General features: G+C 42.5%; 1 protein-coding gene and 1 non-coding gene across 3 annotated transcripts in view; both read left to right on the forward strand.

The window, feature by feature from the left end:
* The window catches only part of RORA (RAR related orphan receptor A), a 788,307-nt gene that overhangs the window by 731,708 nt on the left and 30,657 nt on the right, over positions 1-25,942 (forward strand). For both annotated transcript variants that reach the window (XM_066274835.1, XM_066274836.1), the window contains one exon: positions 16,688-16,773. In XM_066274835.1, coding sequence (XP_066130932.1) covers positions 16,688-16,773 — 86 coding nt within the window. The remainder of the gene's footprint in view (positions 1-16,687; positions 16,774-25,942) is intronic.
* LOC136336772 (U1 spliceosomal RNA) lies at positions 15,267-15,422 on the forward strand. Its single transcript, XR_010731592.1, has one exon. It is a non-coding gene; the product is annotated as a U1 spliceosomal RNA (small nuclear RNA).

Genomic DNA, 25,942 nt, shown 5'->3' on the forward strand with positions numbered 1-25,942 from the left:
AAATGAGGGGCAACCTTCCTGGAGAAACCACTTAGTTCTCAGGTCTGCTATTCAGGATCTCAAAACCCTTTGCCCACTGAGTATAAACCCATTTATACCCATCTCTAAAGTCTTTGCAACTAATTTCCCTCAAATTAGCAATTACTCTCTCAAAGGACACACCAAACATTAATTCAAATAACAATGGATACAAATTTAAATTCCTAGAGTATTAAATAAAATACATCATTAATTTAGGAATTTCATTAGTTGGCTGGCAGGTTTTCAGTTTTCTTCTATATCATCATTTCTTGCTCCCCATTTTTTGGTTGTGGTTGAATAAAATGTGGGGCCTGGTAAAGTCATCAGGGATGGAAATGCCACACAGCTCTCTGTCAGGTTAGGGGACAAGTGGAAAACGGGTTCCAGGCAGGACTGAGGTCTCCTCAGCCCCTGACCCCCTAGCATAGATTAGACCAAAGACAGCCTGATCACCATTTTCAAAGTTTGGTTTTCTCCATTTTAATCTCTTCTTTAAAGCCCCTTTAAAGAAAGTCCCTAGAATGGCACAATATAAAAATCACACGGACCTTTTAAAATAATTTCTGTCACTGTTCCTAAGATCTCCCTGCCTTATTGATGACATAGTTTGTTCAAAGTGCCTTGAACTTTGATATAGGTTCTCAGAGAATATTTGTAAAATTATGCCCAAAGGAAACATACTTTGAAATTAATTAGCAATGTCCAGAAGTCAAGAAAGAAAAGAAAATAATCGATTCACTCTGAAGTGGACTGTACTATCTAGTTGGCAGCAGAAATGTACCTCTCGAGTACTGTTCACCTCAACAGACCAGAAGAGGAGAAAGGATTGCTCTGTCATAGATGGAAGAATTCACTCTTAAGAAGCATTTTGAAATGGACTAATTTGTATTTCTCTGGTAAGAGTACCTGACTTGCTGTTGACACTGGTAAATACACTGCTCACAAAATTTAGAGGATATTTCAAAATGAATATAAAGCAATAAAATATCCCCTAATTTTTATGAGCAGTATATTATGGTAAAGTAATGAATGCATCTTGTCTAACTGTCTACTCAAAAAGCTGATTCCAGGAACAGGAAATTGGTTTCAATAGAAAGACTGTTTGTTTATTTTAGAGGGCAGTTGACGGGTGAGGACCAGTCAAGCTTCGTTGTGTGACATATTTTAAATAAATAATAATTGCTCAGAGGTGCTAGCTATCCTTCTGATGACTGATGGGTGTGTTTGGAGGTGTGATTGATTTTTTTAAAAACAAACATACCAAGGTTATGCACCCCCCCCCCAAAAAAAAATCCTGTCCCATTCAAAATTTCAGTTTGGAAGTCTGAACAATTATTCAAACAATTTTTTCTAAACCTTGATTTCTTTTTATTTTTGCACTCCATTTCTTGGAATTGCTTTCACTGACTACTTTGGCCCTTTTGAGTAACAGTGAAGGCAAAGTAAGGGCAGGTCATGGTGAGCAGTTAGTTTGATTTTCCTGGAGCCCCAGCCTGACTCCCACCTCTCCTCTAGACCTTGGTTCCCCAACATCTCACAAGGATGGCGCTTGGTGCTTGGCTGATGAGTACACTTTCGTGTTACCACCAGACCCTGCCTCAGAGTTACTTCTCTGTGGTCCTTGACCTCTAATGCCTTAGACAGTTATAGCTGGGGACCATGTAGCTTGAGGTCCTAAAGTGCTTTGCTGATGGAGAGTATTTTCTTTGGAGAAATAAATAATAATGGGAAATTGTTTGAGGTTACTGATGCTACCTGCCATAGAGAAAGAGAGGGAAATATAAACTACCTCTGTCCTAGCACGTTCAGTTGAAATTGTTTACCTTCAGGGGAAAAAATACCTGCTTTTCCATCAATACCATATTAACATTGGGTTGCCTTGTCTCTTCTATGATGGCAGGGTGTGGTATTGAAAAGAATTCTCTTTGATTAATCATAATAAAAATTATTTTAAAAAATAAGACAAAAAAAAATAAAAGGAAGGGGCAGGTGTCCTGTGACAGAGCGTTCTCGCCCCAGCGGGGTCTCTGCCAGGACTTTCACTCTGGACTTGGATGAGAACATTTCGGTGTGTTCTCCTCTCTAAACCAAAATGCGATGAAAATAGAAAAATTGATTTCCAGGTGAGCTTCTCTTCCATTTTCTATCATCACTTTTCTCTGACTGGATGACAGCTGATCAGTTTTGCTATAAAACAATGTCTACTGTTGGGGAAAGGACAGTTCAACTCACTTTTGTCATCAAATCTCAGTGTGATATGCAGAACTCGGTCTGGAAGGGTCTCTCGCAGGGGAGCTAAGAACAGATGAGGGAAGCTGAGCCCTGGAGAAAGAGGCTCACAAAGTTTCACAGGTCTTGTAAATGCTGCGTGTCACGTTTTAGAAGCCTCCTAACCTGGAGTTCAGTCTTTCCCCCACTTCAGCCCACAGCTCTTCGAGGTCGCTCTCCTGCTTCCTCCACGCGCCCCTCTCCAGATGCCAGCCGGGCTGCGGGCTTTCCTACACAGCGGCCAGCTGACAGAATGCGCACCAGTTTCTCTTAGTCATGCTTTGTACCTGCTTTAGTGGTACTTCTTGTGTTAGGCCTCTCTGCATTAGCAATCAAGCTGCTAAACTCCATGTCTGCATCTAAAAGAAATGTAATGACATATCTCTCACCCTTTTTCTAATCGTGCCCGCAACTCCAGTTGCAACCGTTGCCAAATACCACCATCCTTAAAAGATAAGTACTGGTGATGACGGTGGTGATAGCTGACATTATTGAGCACTTCCTGTCCGCTGGGCACTAATTCAGCAGGCACTGTGTTTGGACACCATCTGATAATGAGGCAGGGAGTTGCTTTAAAGGCTGGGAAGATCGGGCACAGATGAAGAGAGCTGCTCCAGGTCACATGACTAGTAAGTGACAGGCAGGGAGGGATTCAGCCCCAGGCTCTAGAGCTCAGGAATGGAACCGTGACACTTTTACCTTCAAGATTGTACTCCTTTCAAAAAAGTGTTTACTTTCATCCTTGATTCATACACAGTGCAGCTAATGTAACACGACCAAGGGTGCCAGTGGCTTCTGTGAACCTGTGCATCCCTGATGACTACTTGTGCACATTCTCTGCAAGTGGTGGTGGACCGGCAGCCAGGTGGAGCTGGGTGTGAGCCTGTGGAATGTGAGATGTGTGCGTGTGCGTGTGCGTGTGCATGTGTGTGTGTGTGTGTGTGTGAGATGATTGAAGACGGTAGCAGCCACTGGCATTAGAAAGGACCTGCTATTCTGAGCCCCTGCCTGGCAGTCAGATGCTCCTATTGCAGCTCTTAGCAATCCGAGTATGTTTCCCTCCAACGGGACATGTGCCGTCATCACTTGTCAGACAGATTTCCAAATCCTGTTGTACTGAAATACCAAAGTGTGTGAATGGCACACCTTTGCTGCAGATTAGAGAGATTCACTTGTTCCAGAGATAATGTCACGATCAGTCACTCGAGCGATCTGAAGTGGTAAAGACGCGCGTTGCCGAATGCTGGGTAGCCGAGATGCAGTCTGTGCAGGGCAGTTGCAGAATGACAGGGCAGTGCTTGTCTGCAGGCAAAGGAAGCTCCTTGAACTATAGGAGTAGAAACTGAAAATGGAGCAGTGTTGCAAACCTTCTTTTGATATCTTTGCATGGCGTTGGCATTCTTCCTTTACCTCCTGTGCATGACTTACATAAAAATAGATGGCTTCAAGATAAACACCCTAGATATACTTTTCCTTTGGTTGGGAAAATATGACATTTCTGAGGTGGTATAGTCTGTGAATTGATGCTTAGATGTCAGACCTTCCTAAAATAAATCCGTCAGCCTCTTCACTTGGTCCAGAGCGTCCCCTCACCCTGCCTCACAACTGCTTGATATCCCCAGGGCTCTGCTGCTTTTCTGTCCTTCCCTGTCCTGGGAAGAAAGAGCTATCAGCTCCTGCTTTCCCCACAGTGGCACAGACCATAGAAACAACTGTGCATCAGCTTTTAGCAAATACTCTGGTCCATTTTGTGGTTGATCTTATGTCTTACAATTAAGAATGAAAGTGTTGGCCCTGGCCGGTTGGCTCAGCGGTAGAGCGTCAGCCTAGCGTGCAGAGGACCCGGGTTCGATTCCCGGCCAGGGCACATAGGAGAAGCGCCCATTTGCTTCTCCACCCCTCCGCCGCGCTTTCCTCTCTGTCTCTCTCTTCCCCTCCCGCAGCCAAGGCTCCATTGGAGCAAAGGATGGCCCGGGCGCTGGGGATGGCTCTGTGGCCTCTGCCCCAGGCGCTAGAGTGGCTCTGGTCGCAATATGGCGACACCCAGGAGGGTCCCAACATGGCGACGCCCAGGATGGGCAGAGCATCGCCCCCTGGTGGGCAGAGCGTCGCCCCCTGGTGGGCGTGCCGGGTGGATCCCGGTCGGGCGCATGCGGGAGTCTGTCTGACTGTCTCTCCCTGTTTCCAGCTTCAGAAAAAAATGGAAAGAAAAAAAAAAAAAAAAAAAGAATGAAAGTGTTTCTTTAATAAGCAAGTTTAAAGAGCATGTGTTTAGAGAGGGTGTCAGAAAAAAACTCTTCGGGTCACTTGTCTGGTCTTTTCCTCTGCCTGGCTATACTGGTTATCTTAGAAAAGCATTATAAACGAGAATTTTTTTAAAAAAACTACTGAATTGCAGTCCCCAAATACATCTGTGATGTATTTGAAAGATTAAAACTGCCACATCTATTGTATTTATATCTTTGTCTATGTCCTGGAAATTGTAGGTAGAGAAACTAGTAGAATTTTTCTCCTAGGAGGAGTTGATCACTAATCCTTCAAGATCTTACAGCCTTAAAATGATTAATATGATAGCATCTACACTTCCGTTTCTGGCAAGTCTAAATAATTTGCTTGTGATTTTCAATAAAGACCAAATCATTCCCTGGACCCTTGCCGAAAGCTCCATTCTCCCTATTAATTCTAGGGAGACTTCGTGAAATGGGGAACAGCCCCAAGGTGGAGCAGGGATCTGGGCCGTGGGATAATCCTCTTACCCGTCCTCACCCACCAAAATGATCTCTAGACCAAGAAATTTTTTGTTTCACCAGTCTGATTGCTATAGCTGTGGATATGTTGTCATTTTAGTCCTCTCTGGCTTACCACAGAGGTGTGTGCGTGTATTTTCAAGGTTTAAAGTAACAAGTGATTTCCAATCTTTTGTCTTGAATTCAAACTTCATTTGGTTGGGGAATATTTCTTAAATGATCTACTATTCAATGAGTAGTGGCTGATCTTCAAAAAAAAAATCATCCAAGCTAATGGAAAGCAGGAATGGATTCCTTTGGCTGGTAAACTTTGATGACTTAACCTGGATTCTTGTTATTTTGACCCACTTCTGCATATCTGCTTCCAGTTGTCTTTTGTGAGAGTGCTAGAAGGGGTCATAGAAATTGTGCGATTGGAATTAGCACCCAAAGGCTGGCTTTTGAGGCAGGAGACATTGGCCCTTTAAGGAGCATTCTGAAGTAAACAATGTTTTTTTTTTGTTTGGTTTTTTTTTCTGAAGCTGGTAACAGGGAGAGACAGTCAGACAGACTCCCGCATGCGCCCGACCGGGATCCACCCGGCACGCCCACCATGGGGCGACGCTCTGCCCACCAGGGGGCGATGCTCTGCCCATCCTGGGCGTCGCCATGTTGCGACCAGAGCCACTCTAGCGCCTGAGGCAGAGGCCACAGAGCCATCCCCAGCGCCCGGGCCATCTTTGCTCCAGTGGAGCCTTGGCTGCGGGAGGGGAAGAGAGAGAGACAGAGAGGAAAGCGCGGTGGAGGGGTGGAGAAGCAAATGTGCGCTTCTCCTGTGTGCCCTGGCCAGGAATCGAACCCGGGTCCTCCTCACGCTAGGCCGACGCTCTACCGCTGAGCCAACCGGCCAGGGCTGAAGTAAACAACGTTTTGACTGAGTCAATGAACTGTTGATGCTGTGTGCTAAGCATACAATGGGCCAGACTTATATGAAGCCATAGAAATAGTCAAAGTTCCAACAAGTTTAAAATAAATATCCTATTTGTTATAAGGCCCCATTTTTGTGTCAATAGATTGTCCTCTCTTTGAATTTGTAACTGAATCACCAGGTTTGTTTATTTTTATAGCATTGTATATACCCGTTTTAACAAGTAAAAGCTTCTAGACTGAAATACAAAGATTATACAGTGGGTATGGCTTGAGGTATGCATAGGTAGGTGTGAAGATAAGAGAGCTATGAAACTGAGTGCTTATCTCTTGGGCCTAGCTGTGAAAATTTGGGGGAACTGTGAAATGGCAATTTCATAAAATGCAGTAAAGAGTAATTCTGATGTTTTTGGCTAAGCAGAAACTAGATAAGATCTCCAGATTTTGTTTGGTTTGAAAGATGTTCTTGACTGTTGTGAAAAATAGACTTTGAATGATGAAAGCAAAGAGCTGACCCCATTGCTCTCAACTATGAACAAAGGAAGACCCAACCTAAATGTGGCAAATTGTTCTTGTTAAGGGGAAAAATGGATTTGGCGGTATCTCGTGTGACCTTGATCGAGATCGATCGCTAGAAAAGATTAGAAGCAGTTCTGTGACTCAGATAACCTTTTTTTTTTGGTCTAATATTATCCAGAATTATATAAGGGACACACACCTGTTATTGGCAAAGTTACAAGGAATTTCCCTTGAGCATAGTCTAACCACTTTAGTAAAATAAATGTATTCTTTTTTCCTGCTGATTTGAAGTGACGGTTAACCTACACTGAGAGGTTCAAGAGAAGGAGTTTTTCTTAGATATTTCTGATCTCAAGGTCCTAGAAGATCCTCAATAATTATGTATTGGGGGAGGGAAGCAGCTAATCTAGAATCTTAGAGGGACCTTAATTCCAACTGGGAATAATTGGGGAAATGGCCTGTGACCTCTGTCTTGTCCCTGATTTCACATAACCCTACAAATCCTCAACAACAAATATGGCCCATTGTTTACAAAGGCAATAGAGAGGTTAGATTAGGAAAAAACGAAGAAAGAGATAAGTGTTTGTTTTGCTGATCTTCATGGCATCCCCTTCTATTGGATGGGAATTTATTCAGCGTTCTATCTGCCAGATGAGTAGAGGGAAGTATTGGGAAGCTACTTCTCTTGTTAGTCAATTAACTTATTTAAGGTTTAGTTGGTTACTAGGTACTACCAAAAAAGGTTAAGAGTCAATTGCCTTAAATTTAGATATTCTGTGCATGACTGTGTAGTAGGAGAATCCTACAGAGAACTGTTTCTAAAAATCAAGGTTACCCACTGTTCCTCTCTCTGAAAAATCTGTTTTCTCTCCGATTTGACAGAATTTCCCTGTCTAGGGACAAAAGTGCTCATTTGTATTTGGCTTTTAGTAAAGATCCACATGCATCAGGGAATGTGAGTCAGTTTTTCTGGAAAACTTAATCTAGTAGAGACAGAAACATATTACAAAGGATTAATAATCTGTTCCCATTGTCAGAACTGCCTGCACATTCACAAAAAGCCACAGGAGGTGTGTCCGGCATCCATATTCTTCAGAGATTTCCTGCATACATAACTCTACTTTCTCTGAATTTACATGGGGCGTAATGGTCCAGAGTTTTAACTCTGATTCACCTACGTTTTGCACATTATATATATATATATATATATATATATATATATATATATATATTCAAAGTTCCAAAACTCCAGTATTGTCTTATTTTAAAATTAGTTTGCAAATGCTTGACCTCTCTATTGTTTGAGGTGTGCTAGTCTGTGTCTGTATTTGGCAGGTATATGCAACACATTTTTAAAATAATTTCTAAAATCTGTCAGCAGAAACCAGTCAAGTTAAAGCCTTTCAGAAGCAGCTTTATATAGTATGGGAAGGATGGGGTTTGGGAGGGGACAAGACTATTTTCTTTAATGGCTATACTTTGACAGGATCCTTTGAGTCAGATTATCAATTTAATGCCATGGCTCCTGTCCGAGGACGACACATTGGTTTATTATGTGTACAAATGGGAATCGTGTCATTTCTACGATGCCCCCGGCAGACTGTACAAGCCCTGGCGAAAGTCAAGTTCAGTGACTTTTATTTGTGATGGCTTTCATAGAGAGGTGATTTCTCCACCGACCTGCTCTTTTTCTCTCCGATAGAGACTAAGATAGTAACAGCTGGGTGCATTTGTCTCTCAGGAAGGCATTTTGGGCACCAACAATTTTAAAAAGAACTTGAAGTAAGTCTAGCTGGCAGATGAAAATTAAAGTTCTACGTTTCCCTAGATTCTCTTTGTGGAAGGGCCTGTTGTGGGCAGTGAGGGTGCAGCGTCCTGGTCCTTGCCAAGGATGATAGGCCAAGCTTCCTAAAGCTTTCCATTTACATAGGTCTTTTCATCTTCAAAGAGCTTTGTAAGCATTCATTTACCACCACCTGACAGGGAGGTAAGAGTTATTCCCATTTTATAGATGGAGGACGAGGAGGTGTAAGTGACTTGCTTGGGGCCATCCAGGGAGTCCAGGGTCTGAGGGGGAGCCTGGGAAGGATTGCCAACCCCGCTTCTTAGCCGCACTGACTTGCAGCTCTTTCTCTCTGGTTATTTCCCCTTAGAGTCCCAAGAGAGATAATAATATAAATCTAAAGGCCGCAAATAATCTCTAAGAGGAAAGAAACACCAAGTCTTTCTGCTTGGTGGCTGGCTGCCTTTACAATCAGATCCTGGGAAATCTAGACGTCAGCCATTTAATCCTCCTGAGGTTCATTTTCCACATCTGTAGAATGGGCACACTGACACCCAGCGGCCTGCCTCCAAGTTGTTGTGGGCACCAAAATCAAAACAAGCTAACTAGGGGACAAAAACTTATAGAACTCTGCAGGTAGCAGGCATTATTCTTGCCACCAGAAATGACTGCGAGACTCCTTTGCCAGAGGAGGAAGGCTTTTCTAAGTAGGGAGCTAATTGCTTTGGTGGTGCTCAGTGAGGGTGCAGTACTGTCATGAAAGAGTCCAGACTCAGTGGAAGAAAGACTCAACTAAGAAACATACGGATATTATATTTAATATATATTTATATTTATTTATTTGTTTGTTTGTTTGTTTGTTTATTTCTGAAGCTGGAAACGGGGAGAGACAGACAGACTCCCGCATGCGCCCGACCAGGATCCACCCTGCAGGCCCACCAGGGGCGACGCTCTGCCCACCAGGGGGCGATGCTCTGCCCCTCCAGGGGGTCGCTCTGCCGCGACCAGAGCCACTCTAGCGCCTGGAGCAGAGGCCAAGGAGCCATCCCCAGCGCCTGGGCCATCTTTGCTCCAATGGAGCCTTGGCTGCGGGAGGGGAAGAGAGAGACAGAGAGGAAGGAGGGGGCGGGGGTGGAGAAGCAAATGAGCGCTTCTCCTATGTGCCCTGGGCGGGAATCGAACCCAGGTCCCCCGCACACCAGGCCGACGCTCTACCGCTGAGCCAACCGGCCAGGGCCTATATTTATATTTAATAGAGTGGCAGAACAAGTTGCTTGTTAGTGCCCTGGCCAGATAGCTCGGTTGGTTAAGAACATTGTCCCAAAGCACAGAGGTTGCCGGTTCTTTCTCCAGTCAGGGCACATCAGGAACAGAGTGATGTTTCTGTCTGTCTGTCTCTCTCTCCCTGACTCTCTCACTAAAATCAATAAGTAAATATATATTTTATAAAAAGAGTATTTAAAAATAAGTTGCTTAGGCCCTGGCCGGTTGGCTCAGTGGTAGAGCGTCAGCCTGGCGTGCAGAGGTCCTGGGTTCGATTCCCGGCCAGGGCACACAGGAGAAGCGCCCATCTAGTTCTCCACCCCTCCCCCTCTCCTTCCTCTCTGTCTCTCTCTTCTCCTCCCGCAGCCGAGGCTTCACTGGAGCAAAGATGGCCCGGGCGCTGGGGATGGCTCCTCGGCCTCTGCCCCGAACGCTGGAGTGGCTCTGGTCGCAGGAGAGTGATGCCCCGGAGGGGCAGAGCATCGCCCCCTGGTGGGCAGAGCTTCGCCCCTGGTGGGCGTGCCGGGTGGATCCCGGTCCGGCGCATGTGGAAGTCTGTCTGACTGTCTCTCCCTGTTTCCGGCTTCAGAAAAAAAAATAAAAATAAAATAAGTTGTTTATTAGTTTGCACAGTATGCAATTGGAACTCAGCCCTCCCCTCCCTACGGGACCATTGAACATGCCTGGGAACACATTCAGGCAGGACTCCAAATCAAGGGTCCAGGGTGACAGAGTGTGCCAAACTTTCGGAAGCCACAGTCTGTTCCCCTCCCATCATGAGGAGGTAATGAGAGCTTTCTGCAAACCCTTATGTTGTGGCCGGGGCCTTCGGCAGCAGTCCGGGGGCCTGTGGCTGGCACACACAGCACCTTTGCACACCGCACAGGAGGGCACCCCCTCTGGAAGGATGGTTTTAAAAAAGCTCCCATCTGGGAAGACAAATCAGAAAAAAGGCTCCTTTAGTCCAGGCTGCTACAGGCACTCTGTGGCAGTGCTCCCAGTCAGATGAATTTCAGCCCCTGCCTTTGCCACCTTGCCTGGGCTTCACTGGGCAGGGCACAGTGTCCTTGGAACTAGGAGATGGCTAGACTCGGAGGGGACACAAAACTCTAGAAGCCGGGAGCCCCCAAAGTCCCTCCAGGGAAGCAGGTGAAGACTTCGCCGCTCGCCCCTGTCGGCCTTGACATGCACGCCAGGCTGCCATCCAGGCGGCTGCAGAAGCCTCTAATACCCCAGCAGTTTTAAACTGGGGATAAAATAAAGTGACTAATCCATAAAGGACTCAAGCCATTTTACTGAAAATAAAATCAAATGCCTTAGGGTTTTTCTTTTTAATCTTTATTGGTTTTTCTGCTTACAAAAGTAACACATGCTGGTTGTAAAAAATTCAAGCATTAGAAATACGTAACATAGCAAGTGAAAAGTCCTCCTATATCTTAGCCCTCCAGGAAAAGAAAAAAAGTCAACAGATTGACATAAAAGATATTTTTTAAAGCAGTTCTTGACTACATTTGTAAGACACACAAAATTACTTGACATTCTTATGTGTGACATACTCATGGGTATATCCAAGGGTTAGCCGTTTCCTAGCAAGCCCGCGGGAACCCTGCCCTATTCCGTCCAATTCAAGAAAATATGTGATTGTGCAAGTGAGCTAGATGAAAGATACTATTGGGGTAACTTCGAGTCCTCTTAGTTTATTTTTTATAGGAATCTATAAAACTTTAATTTTTTTTCTTTACAATTATTAACAAATTCTATATGACATTGCAACTAAACACTGTGTGCAGCAAACAGTTAAGTGATGATGTCGTAAAGGATCGTGGCGGTGGCTGGTGTGAACTGCCTGTCATATTATTGGGAGGATAAGCAGCTTTTCTCTATCCCCACTTTGGAAAGAGCTTACGGATTGCAGAGAAGAATTTCATTTCGCTATAAGGCAGGATTTCTTATCAACAATAACAATAATAATAACAGATATTTGTTGAGGGCCAACTATTTCTAAGAACTTTGTGATGTGCATATATATAGAATATATATATATGACAAATATGTGCTGTGTCATTTATACATTGTATCGCTCAACCTTCATATATGAAACTGAGATTTAGAGAAGTCAGATAACTTTCCCAGCCTTAATAAGAATTGTTAAACCTTGGCATCGGTCACCTTAAGGTCAAAAACTATTTGAAATTTTATAAAATTGCAAAGAATGACCTAGAAGATTGATGATTACTTCTGGTGGTAAACTAGTCAGTTAACTCCCAGAAAGACAACTTGATATCAATTGATTTGTATGTAAGTTTAACCAAATTACTTGTGTCTTTGATTGTCTGTTAGCGGTTGCATACCAAGTACAGTAATCGCCTGTGTCTGTTTTGGGAGCGATTGCCTGTCAGCAGTGCAGAGTGGTGAGAAAGGGCGGGGCGAGGGTTGGGGGAGGGGAGAGCTAAATTTTTAGTTAGACAGAAGGACAAAATTTCAGTCTTATCTCTTCCTAGCTCTCTGACTTCGTGCAAGTTATTTAGCCTCTCTGATTTTTTCTCATCTAAAAATTGTAGGTGCTACTGCTGCTACCACCTACCTCATAGGGTTGTTGAAGTGAATGCAATAATGCCTTATTATAAACATGAACAGCTGTTAGATATATTATTGACTATCATAAATCCTTTAAATAACTATCAAGAGCTCACTACTGATGAAGAGTGAAGTGATGGATACAACCCCATACTATTTTTTTTTTTCAATTCTTTGGGGGAACGGACATTTTTCTCATGACCAAAACAGGTCCTGAGAAATAAACGACATTAAAAATGCTATATCCATGTTCTTGTTCCTTTTATAATTAGAAGTAAAAAGCTAACTTTGTGCGGAAGTATGTACAAGACTGGATGACAGCGCAGCCCAAGGACCACTGGCTAATTAGCGCACCGGCAGCGTCGGCTTTCCGGACTTCCCGCTGCCGCTTGCTGTCAGCTCCTTGAAACTGCAAAGATTTACCTCTGCAGGTGTGGAGCGCCTGCTTGAATTACTTAGGGCGCATGAGCGAGCAAATTATTTCGGCAATAGAGCTGAAAATGTGGGCAAATTAGAATTTTTCATTGCAAGATTGTTCATTGTTAAGCCAATTCATGATTATCTGTGTGTGTCTTGCTTCAGATATTCCCCTACACAATAAATCTCTGCTGCAATGAATATGTATGTGGACTAATTTAATCAACATACTTGTGACAGGAGTGGTGTCTGACAGAACTCATCCTTTGAAATGCTGGATGAGTTAATGTATGCGGTTTATCTATGGCCCAAGACTCATAATTTGTGTTAAAAGATTATTTTGAAAAGACACAACACTGCCTGTTGGGAAAAAAAAAGCCTCAGGGATAAAAAGCAAAGGGCGAGGAGATTTTTGTCCTTTTCCCTTTTATTAGACTGAAAACTCAAATTTATGGAAGGTAACTGCCTTTCTTTTGAAAAACTTGCAAGTCAGTGACTACGTGTTTTATTCTGTTACAGTTGAATTCTGTAAATTGACTAAATGTGGAGGGGGCAGCTTTTGTGCATTGTTGGATTAAATGGAAGGCTAAGTGCCCTGCTCCAACCTGCAAATGTTTGCTTTCTGGAAATATCAACATGTGTGATCAGATCACATTCAGAGAGTTTGCTCTTTTGGAGCAGGTGGATTACAGTCATTTCTTTTTTTTTTTTTTTAATTTTATTTTTTAATGGGGCGACATCAATAAATCAGGATACATATATTCAAAGATAACAAGTCCAGGTTATCTTGTCATTCAATTATGTTGCATACCCATCACCCAAAGTCAGATTGTCCTCTGTCACCTTCTATCTAGTTTTCTTTGTGCCCCTCCCCCTCCCCTTTTCCCTCTCCCTTTCCCCCCTCCCCCCGTAACCACGATCATTTACAGCAAAATGGTGGGATCTTGATAACATGATACGAAGTGAAATAACTAAATCAGAAAAAACCAGGAACTGCATTATTCCATACGTAGGTGGGACATAAAAGTGAAACTTACAGTCATTTCTTAAAGAGCACTTGTAACTGGAATTGCCGTCTGAGATAAGATTTCCCCCAAGGAGGGAGGCTAGTAGAACAGTTTGATCTGACCAGTCAGAATACCTGCACCTTGCTTTGGAGAACCCTCCCGTTACCGTAATTACCATGAGTTTCCCCATGGAGCTTGTTCTAACTAATTTTGATTCTTTGGCCAACGTTGTCCACTAGAGCTAAGGACGAATACAGTGGGTGACAGATGGTTGCCTGCTTGAAAATACAAGTCATCTACAGTGAGTGTGGATGACTCAGTGGCTTCCGTAAATCTGGTGCAGTATACGTTAGCTTGAGTGTCTTCCAGATCTGAAAGACCCTGGGAGCTGAAACATGGCTAAAGACCCAAAGAGTTTGGGAGCCTGACTCAAGCCAACAGTCAGTAGCGGCACCAAAGTCTGGGTTTGTGCTACAAAGACCCTCTACTCCCACCCGCAGCATCCCCACCACCACCAGGCTAGACCATGAGCCATTTCAAAGATGAGAGTGTTGGGCCAAGATGGCACTCCTAGGATCCCCCTCCCATATCATGAGCAGACCCCTCCAAGCCAGACCTCCATATCGCTTGCAGGATTATAGCAGCCATTAGCAGGCATTTTGGTCACTGGCTTAAATGATCAACATTTCACTTCTGATGGGTAATGCAGTAAGAATTCATGCCGACTGAACAGCAATAGATCATTTTCCATTTGATCCAGATATATATAGTTTTACTCAGTGTCCACAATATGGCCTTCCCAGGTCCTTCATAATTTATAAAGGACAGAGTAGATGTGCCTAAAAGTATTGAAAAGCCCAAGTTTAGCAGTAATATTGTTTTAATTGCTTCTGATAGTTTTGATACTGGCCTAAACTACAGGGCCTAATCAGGTTTGACTGTCTAATTTCTGTGATTACTGATTGAGGGGAGACACATGCAGAAAAAGCTCAGTGTCTGTCTTCTTTATTCTACATTTAAATTTTGTTTAATAGATGATCCAAGTACTTAGTGTTGCCTAATTATTCTATTCTTCAGGGATTGGGGTGAGGGGAGGTAGGTTCTCATTATAGACTAGTTAATTCATGTGAGAAAATCCAGGCAATAACTCTCAGCTGATACCACCTTTCAGCTACCATTTGGCTTTTGTGAATACCTGAAAAATGTTGGACATTAACTATCTCTCTCTTGGAGCTGCAGAATTTGGAGTAGCACAAAACTTTTGCCTTGACTATATTAAGACTATTGGAGGGACCATAGGTGTAAAACATGATTAGATTTCAGATTTCATAGAGAATTCTCCTTGAAGAAATCGAGCTTGGTGCTAAGGATAAGCAGGCAGACTTGGAGGTGATCATTTGTGTTAAATGCAAACTTACAGCATATTAAGTTGCATAACTCAGAAGTAGACATATTCAACAGTGTACAAAGACAGCATTATTGGGGTATCAGAAAACTTCAGGAGTACGGAAAATATATTGGATATGATATTTCAAACCATCTCTAACTCTGGATAATAAAAGTGAGTATGTCAACAGTAAAAATGACCCATAAGAAAAGGACACTCTAGAATAGCTTGCACTCCTTGATCAGTGCTTTGTACTAGTACCCTGGAAAGGAAGTTAGCAGGTACACATGCTTTATAATGAGGTTAAATCCAATAAGTTCGTGTGTGGTCTAATTATTGAACACAATATCACATCAAATTCAAAGTAAGTGATGCTTACCTGGCAGAGGAGATACCGAGATCATGAAGATGGCTTTCCCAGGCTGAGGGGTTGCACTCCAGATGTGCTGACCCCTGTGATTTCCCCAAATGTTGGAAACTCAACTGCATAAGTTGTGGTAGTGGGGGACTGCATTCGCACTCTCTAATGGCAAAATGATAATAATAATAACAATAATAATAATTCAAAGTAAGTGTTGTGGAAATTATCCCAGGATACGGGAGTACGTTGGAGGAAGGAGTGGGCTGTGTGTATAGGTATTACATACATTATGTAACTTACATCCTTAGACAAAGCATTGCTTTGTGTAAGGCAAGGGGCTAGGGAGGAGCTTATATGGGCACTTGCCATTGTGTTTCTGTGTGTGTGATAAAGTAGATAATCTGATATGCTATCCAATAGTGAACACCATGGAAAATAAACTTAGTATAATGGAACCTTCCAGGTAAACTGGTGAACATTGCCATCCTATATATACACACCCCAGTGTTGGTCTTCCTTTTTTCATGCATAAATTATATTCCATAGTTGATCCAAATACTTTGTTTTGCCTAGTTATTTTATCCTTGGGTTATTTTTTTAATCCTTAATTATGTAATTTCCAACTTTGCTCAAGATATAAAGCGCTTGCTGAGAAATGTGCTTTGTCATATTTGAGAACTTCGGCATAATATGTATTAATCATTTGGTTAGTTTTATAGCGCGAGGCATCTTTGAGTAATGTATTGGATAGAAACAGAAGCACGCTGTACCAGGAAGTCAATTTCCAGTGTAAAAAACTTACTTATTCTTGTCAGGATTCATCATTATTAAAATCAGATAAGATACTATCTTTATGGTTGAAAGGTTTTGATCATACACAAGTGAACTCATTTTTAACACGTGGCAACTATGTTAATTAAAAAAGGATGAGTGAGGAATTCTTAACTTACCATCATATGTAGCATTAATATTTTGAATTGAATCATTTTCTTAAGCAGTCTTGACTTTTTGGAGTATATATTTTTCTACCAGTCGAGCTACAGTGCTCAGCTGAAACAGATTTATGACCTTTTAAAAATAATGATGGAAAACGAGATCGGAGGAAACATTTTAGTATCGGCTTTGTTCTGAAGCCTAAACTGCGAACTCTCCAGTTCTTGAAGGCTTTGAAATGCTGATTCCAGCCTTCTTGTGGGTCCTTAAACACCTTCTCAAATGACCCATTTTAATAACCCGAAAGCTATTATATAACGAGCAGCCATAATTTAGTCCAAGGCTCTAGGGGGACCCTCACAGTTCAGCAATGAATAGTTAATGCAGTATAATGTTTAGCAGGTTATTAGTTTTCACTATACAAATGCTGATCAGGGATCGCTTTTATAAGGTGTTTAAAAGAAAATGTAATTAACTGGTTGCGTGCTTCTGTTGCAGCTCAAATTGAAATTATTCCATGCAAGATCTGTGGAGACAAATCATCAGGAATCCATTATGGTGTCATTACATGTGAAGGCTGCAAGGTAAGCTGTTTTAATTGTTGTTGTTGTTTCTATTAATGTTAGCATATATCTTTGAAATTCTTAGGTTTTACTTCTATGCCTAAAAAATTAACTCCTGGGAATTTAAAATGATGAGAAATGACAGGATGGAATATTTTGGTGTTAAATTACATGTAAAGAAATTATATATATATATATATGTCTTCCATCAAATTAACAGGAGGCTAGAGAAAGCATTGCTTATCACTTCTAACCCCAGAATTGATTGATCTAATGAACAATATCTTTGATTATCTTTTTTAAAAAAGAAATGACTCTAGACTTCTATAATGTCCCTGTAATAAGCTTTGTAAGAAGACATTTGTGGTCCTGGCTGGTTGGCTCAGTGGTAGAGCTTCAGCCTGCTGTCTGGATATTCCAGGTTTGATTCCCAGTCAAGGCACACAGGAGAAGCAATTATCTGCTTCTTCCCCCTTCCTCTTCTCTCGTATCTCTATCTCTCTTTTCCTCTCCCACAGCCATGGCTCAACTGGAGCAAGTTGGCCCTGGGTGCTGAGGATGGCTCTATGACCTCGCCTCAGGCGCTAAAATGGCTCGGTTGCTGAGCAGCAGAGCAATGGCCCCAGATGGGCAGAGCATGATTCTATAGGGGGCTTGCTGGGTGAATCCCTGTTGGAGCCCATGGGGGAGTCTGTCTTTCTGCCTTCCTGCTTCTCACTTAAGAAAAATAAAAAAGGCATTTGCAATAAGTTCAACTGGAATATGATTGAAAGTCCTTTGGAATATGATTGAAAGTCCTGTTGTTGGCACACAGATGTTGACACAGCTGGCCAAATTTTGGCAACACTGTGAGAAAGAACTGAGCTCTGGTCCTGCTGCCACCACTTGTCCATATTGTTTTGGGCATGTCTTAATCTTTTAGTGACTCAGTTTCTTCATCCATAAAGGGGGTATAACACCTGTTCTTCCAATCTTTTAGAACTAATCCGAGAATAGAATGAAAGGCCATAAATAAAAGTCCTTATAACCTGAAAAGTGCAATTTAAATCTAAGCATTGTCATTCTTCTTGTTGTTATTAGCACTTTCATGTTAACTGGCGCTGATCTCAGGGCCGTCTGTACAGCACATGCAGAATAGGGCACTGAGAAATAAAGATGTTTATCTCGGTCACTGCAGACCCCCAAACCTAGATTGCCTCTTTTATTCAAATTTAAAAATTTATTCAGGTTTAAATCCTCCTGCTTATATTGGAAGGGCTGGGAGACAGCTTACAGGATAAAACGGTGCAAAACAAACCAAACAGCATCTATTTAAACATGCTGGAGGCTCCTGAGACCCTCGATCGCCACTGAACGGAGCCTGAGTGAGCCCTACGGCATTTTGAAGCTGAGGCAAAAAATAAAATCCACAAATTTGGTTAGCTCTCCTTTAGCAAAATTAGAAAACACAATGTCATAAAATACAAAATCACTTCCAGATACAAATAACCACTGAGAGACTGCAGGGAAATTTGCCTCATAATTTCCTTAAGTCTTTGTTTGAACATTTGCCACTTAGTACATGTATAAATGCTTCAGACTGAGCCCATCTTGGTGAAGCTTGAACTTTCTGCACACCACTGAACACACGTAATAATTTTTTTTTAAATCACCAGCCTTTCAGGAATAGGGGGTTTGCTTCCTAAAGGGGAATTTGAATTATTCACCTCTGTGGTAACCCTCAACACCTCTGGGGTCGGGATTACTAAGGAAAGAAAAACAGTCATGCCCTTTTACTTACTCAGTCTGCCCTCTCTCAACATTAATTAATTGATTAAAATAAAACAAAATAAAATGGACTGCCATCTCAGAGATGGCTCTGCCTGTGACAGCTGTCACCTGATTGGCTTTCAGAGTTAATTTGGCTGACATGGCCGGGCAGGCGTAACACTGCACCCTCATCCTCTCTGTGTTCACACCTTCCCAAATCCGTGTCACTGGTAAAGATGACGTGGCCTTTCTGGGTGAAGACTATGTGGACAGCCATCCTTCCCCACCAGGAGTTGCAAACAGTGGTGATTTTTGTGCACTGCATGTCACGTGGGTGTTCTCTTAAGTCATCCGGGTCCTAGGCATTAACCACTCTGAGACCTTCATTGTGCCCGGGAACCTGATTGCAGCCTCTGAGTTTTTCAGTAATGCCACATGTGGTTTTATGCTGCAAACTGAAGTGAGTGTCTAGGAATGAGTATAGGGGCTACTTCCTGTGATCACTCCAACAATTCAGAACATTAATTACCAACATGCTATTCAATAAAAATTAATTAGACTGAATACCACTGTTAACTTAGTCAAGAACAATGTAGAGCGTCGGCCTGGCGTGCAGAAGTCCCGGGTTCGATTCCCGGCCAGGGCACACAGGAGAAGCGCCCATCTGCTTCTCCACCCCTCCCCCTCTCCTTCCTCTCTGTCTCTCTCTTCCCCTCCCGCAGCTGAGGCTCCACTGGAGCAAAGATGGCCCGGGCGCTGGGGATGGCTCCTTGGCCTCTGCCCCAGGCGCTAGAGTGGCTCTGGTCGCGGCAGAGCATCGCCCCCTGGTGGGCAGAGTGTCGCCCCCTGGTGGGCGTGCCGGGTGGATCCCGGTCGGGCGCATGCGGGAGTCTGTCTGACTGTCTCTCCCCGTTTCTAGCTTCAGAAAAATACAAAAAAATAAAATAAAATAAAAGAACAATGTATGTTTTCTTTTTACCCCCAAAGTTTATGACAGAAATAAAAGCAATAGAAAAACAAAGGGCAGCTATTATTTCACAGTTGTCACTTTCCTAGATTCCCTTTCAGGTCTTGTCCAAATATGGACTCAATGCCAAAGTGGTCTTCGGTTATCTGTATTCCTCTCTTCAAAGTCACAGAAGCAAACAATTAAAACTTAATTTTATTAACAGATTGGGTTGATGCCAGGCCTGGGACCTATAAAGTGGTGTGTGTTTATATTTGATGCACATAGTATTTACTGTACTTATTAGTTTCTTTCTGTTATAACTAACTTTTCATTTCTGGTTGTGGTGAAGTCAGGAACCTTCTGGTTAGCCATTGATGTTGTTGATTTATCATGTTCTAACCAGGTGTAGGTAGTTACATTATAAAAGACTGTAATTCATCTCTGTGTTAGTATCATTAGACATAAGGAAAATTTATAATTAGGTATATAAATAGGTATCTAATGAGAGGAAAGAAAGTGACTCAGTCATTTTCTGAGCTAATCATTTTGTGAATGTATTTTAAATTGCATTTAAAATTGACAACCTGAAACCACAAGATACTAGAGGACCTAGTTAATTGCTGAAGTGATTATCTATTTTATCACATATTGGCTCAGGTAAGCAACGCCCTTGAATAGTGAAAACGGTCCACATTTTGGTAGCTCTTTCTCTGGTTCCTGGGTATTCACAGCTCACCCCACCTGTTCCCCTCGCCTACCTACAGAGACAGTGTTGGGTCAGGCTTGTGCTCTGACTCTGGACCCAGATTGCCTGGGTTTGAATTCCAGCTTTGCTCTTTGGCAGCTTGAGCAACTACCCTACCTCTCTGCGCCTCTGTTTTCCCCAACTGTAAAATGAGAATAGTAATTGTAGCAAACCTCATAGGGTTATTGAATGTATTCCAGTAAAGCACTGAGAAGTGTGCCGGGCACAGAGCAAGCACGAGTCCATGTTAGCTGTCATTTTATCGTTCCTGACCAAACTCCTTATGCCTGAGTAATACTGTCCTGGGTAGTCAGATAGTATTTCAGGTTATCTACGAGTCCAGTCCTGATTTTTGTGAGTAATTATGATCTCTTATATAGACTCATGCCAATAAAAACAGCAAAACTATGAGCACCCATCTTTGGACTAGACATTTTGTAAGCATTGTAAAGGAGCCAAGAACATAGAAGGACTCATCCTTCCGTCAAGCATTTCCTGGTATAGGTGTAGAGATGAGGCCAGCATAGGATAAGCTAAATAGCAATGCAAGAACAAAATAATAGAGCAAGGTCACCGTCTATAATATGACATAAGGAGCACACATCCTCTAGGCAGCAGAAGCCTGCAAATGGAGACATCAGTTTTAGGGACAATAAGTAACCCAGTGTGACAAGCAAGGGGTCACTTTCTGTGGACTGTGGATACCCCATTCCCAAAATTTTAGGGACTCCATTATGCTAAGGTTTTTATTTTAACAGTAGTTTACTTGTTCTTTTGAAATAAAGAGATAACAGTGTACCAGCCCCACTCAAGCCCAGAATGTTGCATTTCAGAAGAACACAGAATCTATTGCATCCCAGCCCTGGGTGAACACTAGGAGGGGGTGTGAGGGAAGCTGAAGTAGCCCTGCCAGAGCAGGGGCTGCACCTGGAACACACAGGCAGAGGAAAAGGCCCGAAATAAAACAAGAGGCTGTGGATGTTTAGGTTAAAGTTCAGTCTTCAAAGTAAATAAACGCAGAAGTGCTTATAGAAAACTGACCATTAGTTGAGGTTTTCTTTTGAAAAATGGTTTTACTTATCATTCAACTTCAGTTCCTAGCTTCATCACTAGGTAAGTGACTGCTCAGATGATGATGATAAAAAAATGTATCTCAAAACACACACACACACAAACACACACACTTTTTTTTTTTTTGTATTTTTCCGAAGCTGGAAATGGGGAGGCAGTCAGACAGACTCCCGCATGCGCCCGACCGGGATCCACCCGCATGCCCACCAGGGGGCAATGCTCTGCCCATCTGGGGCGTCGCTCTGTTGCGGCCAGAGCCATTCTAGCGCCTGAGGCAGAGGCCATGGAGCCATCCTCAGTGCCCAGGCCATCTTTGCTCCAATGGGGCCTTGGCTGCGGGAGGGGAAGAGAGAGACAGAGAGGAAGGAGAGGGGGAGGGGTGGAGAAGCAGATGGGTGCTTCTCCTGTGTGCCCTGGCCGGGAATCGAACCCGGGACTCCTGCACGCCAGGCTGACGCTCTGCCACTGAGCCAACCGGCCAGGGCCACACACACACTTTTTAATATGTATCCTTGTAGAGTTTTTGGTCTGCAGTTTCTTTTTTTTTTTCTTCAATAGAGACAGAGAGTCAGAGAGAGGGTCAGATAGGGACAGACAGGAAGGGAGAGACATTAGAAGAATCAGTTCTTCGTTGCAGCATCTTAGTTGTTCATTCATTGCTTTCTCATATGTGCCTTGTCCAAGGGGCTACAGCAGAGCAAGTGAGCCCTTGCTCAGGCCAGTGACCTTGGGCTCAAGCCAGCAACCCCACGCTCAAGCCAGATGAGCCCATGCTCAAGCCAGTGACCTCAGGTTTCCGAACCTGGGTCCTCTGCATCCCAGTCCTATGCTCTCTCCACTGCGCCGCCTGGTCAGGCTACAGTTTCAACTGCAACTTTTTAAATGTTAATGCACAATTGAGTATTGAAATTAGTGAATTGATTTCTGATTATGTTTACGACCCTTTATTCTTGATAGGTCTTAGGGGTAGCATTTGTTTGCCAATATATTTAAGATGTCTTTAGCTTAGCTTCCCTTTTCATTCAGTAAAGGAAGAATTTGGAAGTTTCTTTGCATTGACAAATCCATTACCTGAAATTAACAATAGAAAACTTTTCCAAAAAGCTACATTGATAATCATTACTCTATTTATTTATTTATTTATTTATTTATTTATTTATTTGTTCTGAAAGAGCTAAAGCAATTTCTGGAGCTCTTTATGTATTAAGTCCATAAATGCTCCTTTTAGGCCCCAACTTTTTTTTTAGAGGATTCTAATATTTTTATTTCAGTTGTGAAATGTCACTAGTCTTGGACCAATTTTGTCCACTTGCCAACATCAATGCATTCATGTTCAACATTTTTATTTTAACATTTTGTAACACTTGGCCACACTGTTCGAGGTAGCCATTTAAAAGGAAAATCGGACTTAGCTGTTATTGCATACTGTGACATCAGTTTCAGTTCTGCTATATACAAGTGATAAGGAAATGTGTTTAGTGCAATCTTTCAGTACTATGATGACAAGCACAAGTGGTAAAGATGTGTTAAAACCCCAGTTTACCTCAAAATGACTTGGATTTTTTTGGTTTTTTTGTTTAGGTCTTACCCATGTATCAGTAACTGTAGCCTTTTCTCAACTTACAGAAAATGCTGGGCTTTTGGCCTTGTTGAAGACAGGGCTGTAACATAGTGTCTGGATCAAGGTAGAGTCCCTCACGTATGCTTGGGAATCACTGTTGCTGAATGTATTCTCTTGAATTGGATCTGATTATAGCAAATCAGACTATGGCAAAGCAGATACCTACACTTAGTAAATATGACACAGGAGGTCAGCTTTAATCAGAGATCATTTGCACATACAATTCTACAGGGAAGCCATCCCTATTGAATGAGAAAGTAGTTCAAGAAACCTGTGTTCCTGTGATTTATTGCTGCCAGATATTTAAGTGTAGGGCTTATCCGTGATTGGAGGAAATGACCGTGCCTTGCCTGTCCTGTCCTGTGATTGAGGGAAATAACCACTCCCTCCCTGTCCCTATCCCGTGATTGGAGGAAATGACCGTGCCTTGCCTGTCCTGTCCTATAATTGAGGGAAATAACCACTCCCTCCCTGTCCCTATCCCGTGATTGGAGGAAATGACCGTGCCTTGCCTGTCCTATCCTGTGATTGAGGGAAATAACCACTCCCTCCCTGTCCCTATCCCGTGACTGGAGGAAATGACCACAAAAAAAGTGTTTTGCCCTGGCCGGTTGGCTCAGCGGTAGAGTGTCGGCCTAGCGTGTGGAGGACCCGGGTTCGATTCCCGGCCAGGGCACACAGGAGAAGCGCCCATTTGCTTCTCCACCCCTCCACCGCGCTTTCCTCTCTGTCTCTCTCTTCCCCTCCCGCAGCCAAGGCTCCATTGGAGCAAAGATGGCCCGGGCGCTGGGCATGGCTCTGTGGCCTCTGCCCCAGGCGCTAGAGTGGCTCTGGTCGCAACATGGCGACGCCCAGGATGGTGGGCAGAGCGTCGCCCCTGGTGGGCGGGCCGGGTGGATCCCGGTCGGGCGCATGCGGGAGTCTGTCTGACTGTCTCTCCCTGTTTCCAGCTTCAGAAAAATGAAAAAAAAAAAAAAAAGTGTTTTGCAAATGAGGTTACCTGTTCTTTTATAAAGAACAAATTTCCTTCTTCATTTGCCTTTTTGGGAACTCTTATTCCTGGCCTTCATTTTAATTTTATTATTTCTTCACCTTTTTTCTCTCCTTAATTTTAATCTATGCTTGTCCCCTCTTTACCCGTCAATAAAATTAAGTTGACAATTATATTTTTTTACTTTATCCAGATAATTAGCTTTCTGCCCATGTTTATCCAAATCTATTTCTTCTTCCTCACCCCCATACTTTGGAACATTCTCAACAGAAAATTCTCAAAATAAATAAAATCTTAATTTAGTGTATGCTTTTATAGGATTCTCCCTTCTTCTCAGCCTCAGAAATCCCACGGAAGGGAGACATACACCCACTTCAACAGTCCCCCAGTTCCAAACTTTTTCTTGTATTGGAAAATACAATAATTCGGGCAGGCATGCAAGCATTCACCATAAATCACAGAGTTATGAATAAATCTTGGTTGTCAAAAGCAAATGTGTAGCCGTTCCAAAGCGTCTGCCATTAGAATTCGGCAAGGCAGCTGTCAGCTGTTTTCTTGTAATTAAACAGCCAATGAGCAGCTAATTAAGACATATGTGTATACAGAAGTGGAAGTGGGTATGTTAATGAACTGTAGGAATCAATTCATTAAGTGAAAATTGTCAAAAGACCAAACATCAGATCAGCATTTCAGCCTGTGCCTCACGGAGAAGGAGCCCAGAGTCAGAGGGGAGCCCTTCAGGGTGAGACTCCTGAGCCTCTTTCCAACCGCACCCCCCAGTTCTGTGTCCCGCCAGCCCGCACTGTGGGCAGAACTATTCATCACCCTGATAGGAAATGCCAGGTATCTTTCACAACTTTTTAATATGTAGAGCTCGCAAATAAAAGTGTTTTACTAGCTATATATTAATATATATTATATATATATTTATTTAATAACCTATAAAATGCCATCTCCTTCCCCTTGTGTCTGAACCATTCTATGGAACTTTGACTACAGGACTGAAAAGTGAGGGGGTGATTTGTTTTGTTTTGTTGTTTATCTGTTTTTGTTGGGTCTGCCCTGCTTGTTTGTCTCAAAGCTTTTTTTGGTGGGGCATTAAGAAGTGCATGAGCCTTTGGAATAAGATGCACTCAGGGTTCAGGAGTTCAATCCTGGCTCCTTCCCTTACCTGCTCTGTGACTTTGGACACATGGCTTAACCCAGGCCAGATTAGAAAGAAAACTTTTTTCATGGGCTGGACGAAATATCAAAATTAAAAAATGTTAAATACAAAAACGATTCATTTAAGTAAACAGAATTTTATTATGTAATTTGTTTATAAATAAATGTAAGTAATTTAGTACAACAAATTAACAAAAAAACTAATGTGACGTGTTGAGGCGCTTTGCATTGCCTATTATTTTTTTAATGTCTGGCTCTATACTTGTAGTAGCTATTCTTAACACAGCCTCCAAATGTAAATCATTCCATCTTGATCTTGTTATACTTTTATTTAGATTCATCAAAGAAAAAGTTTGTTCACAAATATAAGTTGAGCTGAAGATTACTAAATATTCCTTGGCAAGTTTTTTTAAATTTTCATATTTTTCATTATTCAATTGCTTATAAAAATTGCACAGACAAGTACAAAAGTTGTAAATCTTTATAATGGAATTTTTTTTAAAAAAATAAAGTATCACAAATCCATTCAACCAATTACTGGAAGTTAACCCTAGATTAGTCACACGTGGAATTCTTTTCCGTGTATCACTATCTTCTTAAATATCTCAATTTCCAATAATCAAAGATGCTTCCACTTCTGAGTAGCTGAGATTTTTAACTTTCATCGTTGTACAATGGTTAGATATCATATAACGATTTAAAAGAACCACTTATTTCATTTCCACAGTGCGTCGTGCGGAGAATATTAAAAATTTAATCGCTGGTCGCATAAACTCATTACGCGGGGGCCCACGGGCCGTATGTTGGCTATGCCTGGCTTAACCTCTCTGCACTTTAATTTTCTCATTTGTAAAAGACATATAAAAATACTTTGCAGAGTTGTTGTGAATTGCAAATAAA

Source organism: Saccopteryx bilineata, chromosome 4 (genome assembly GCF_036850765.1).
Source record: "Saccopteryx bilineata isolate mSacBil1 chromosome 4, mSacBil1_pri_phased_curated, whole genome shotgun sequence".
Classification (NCBI taxonomy): domain Eukaryota; kingdom Metazoa; phylum Chordata; class Mammalia; order Chiroptera; family Emballonuridae; genus Saccopteryx; species Saccopteryx bilineata.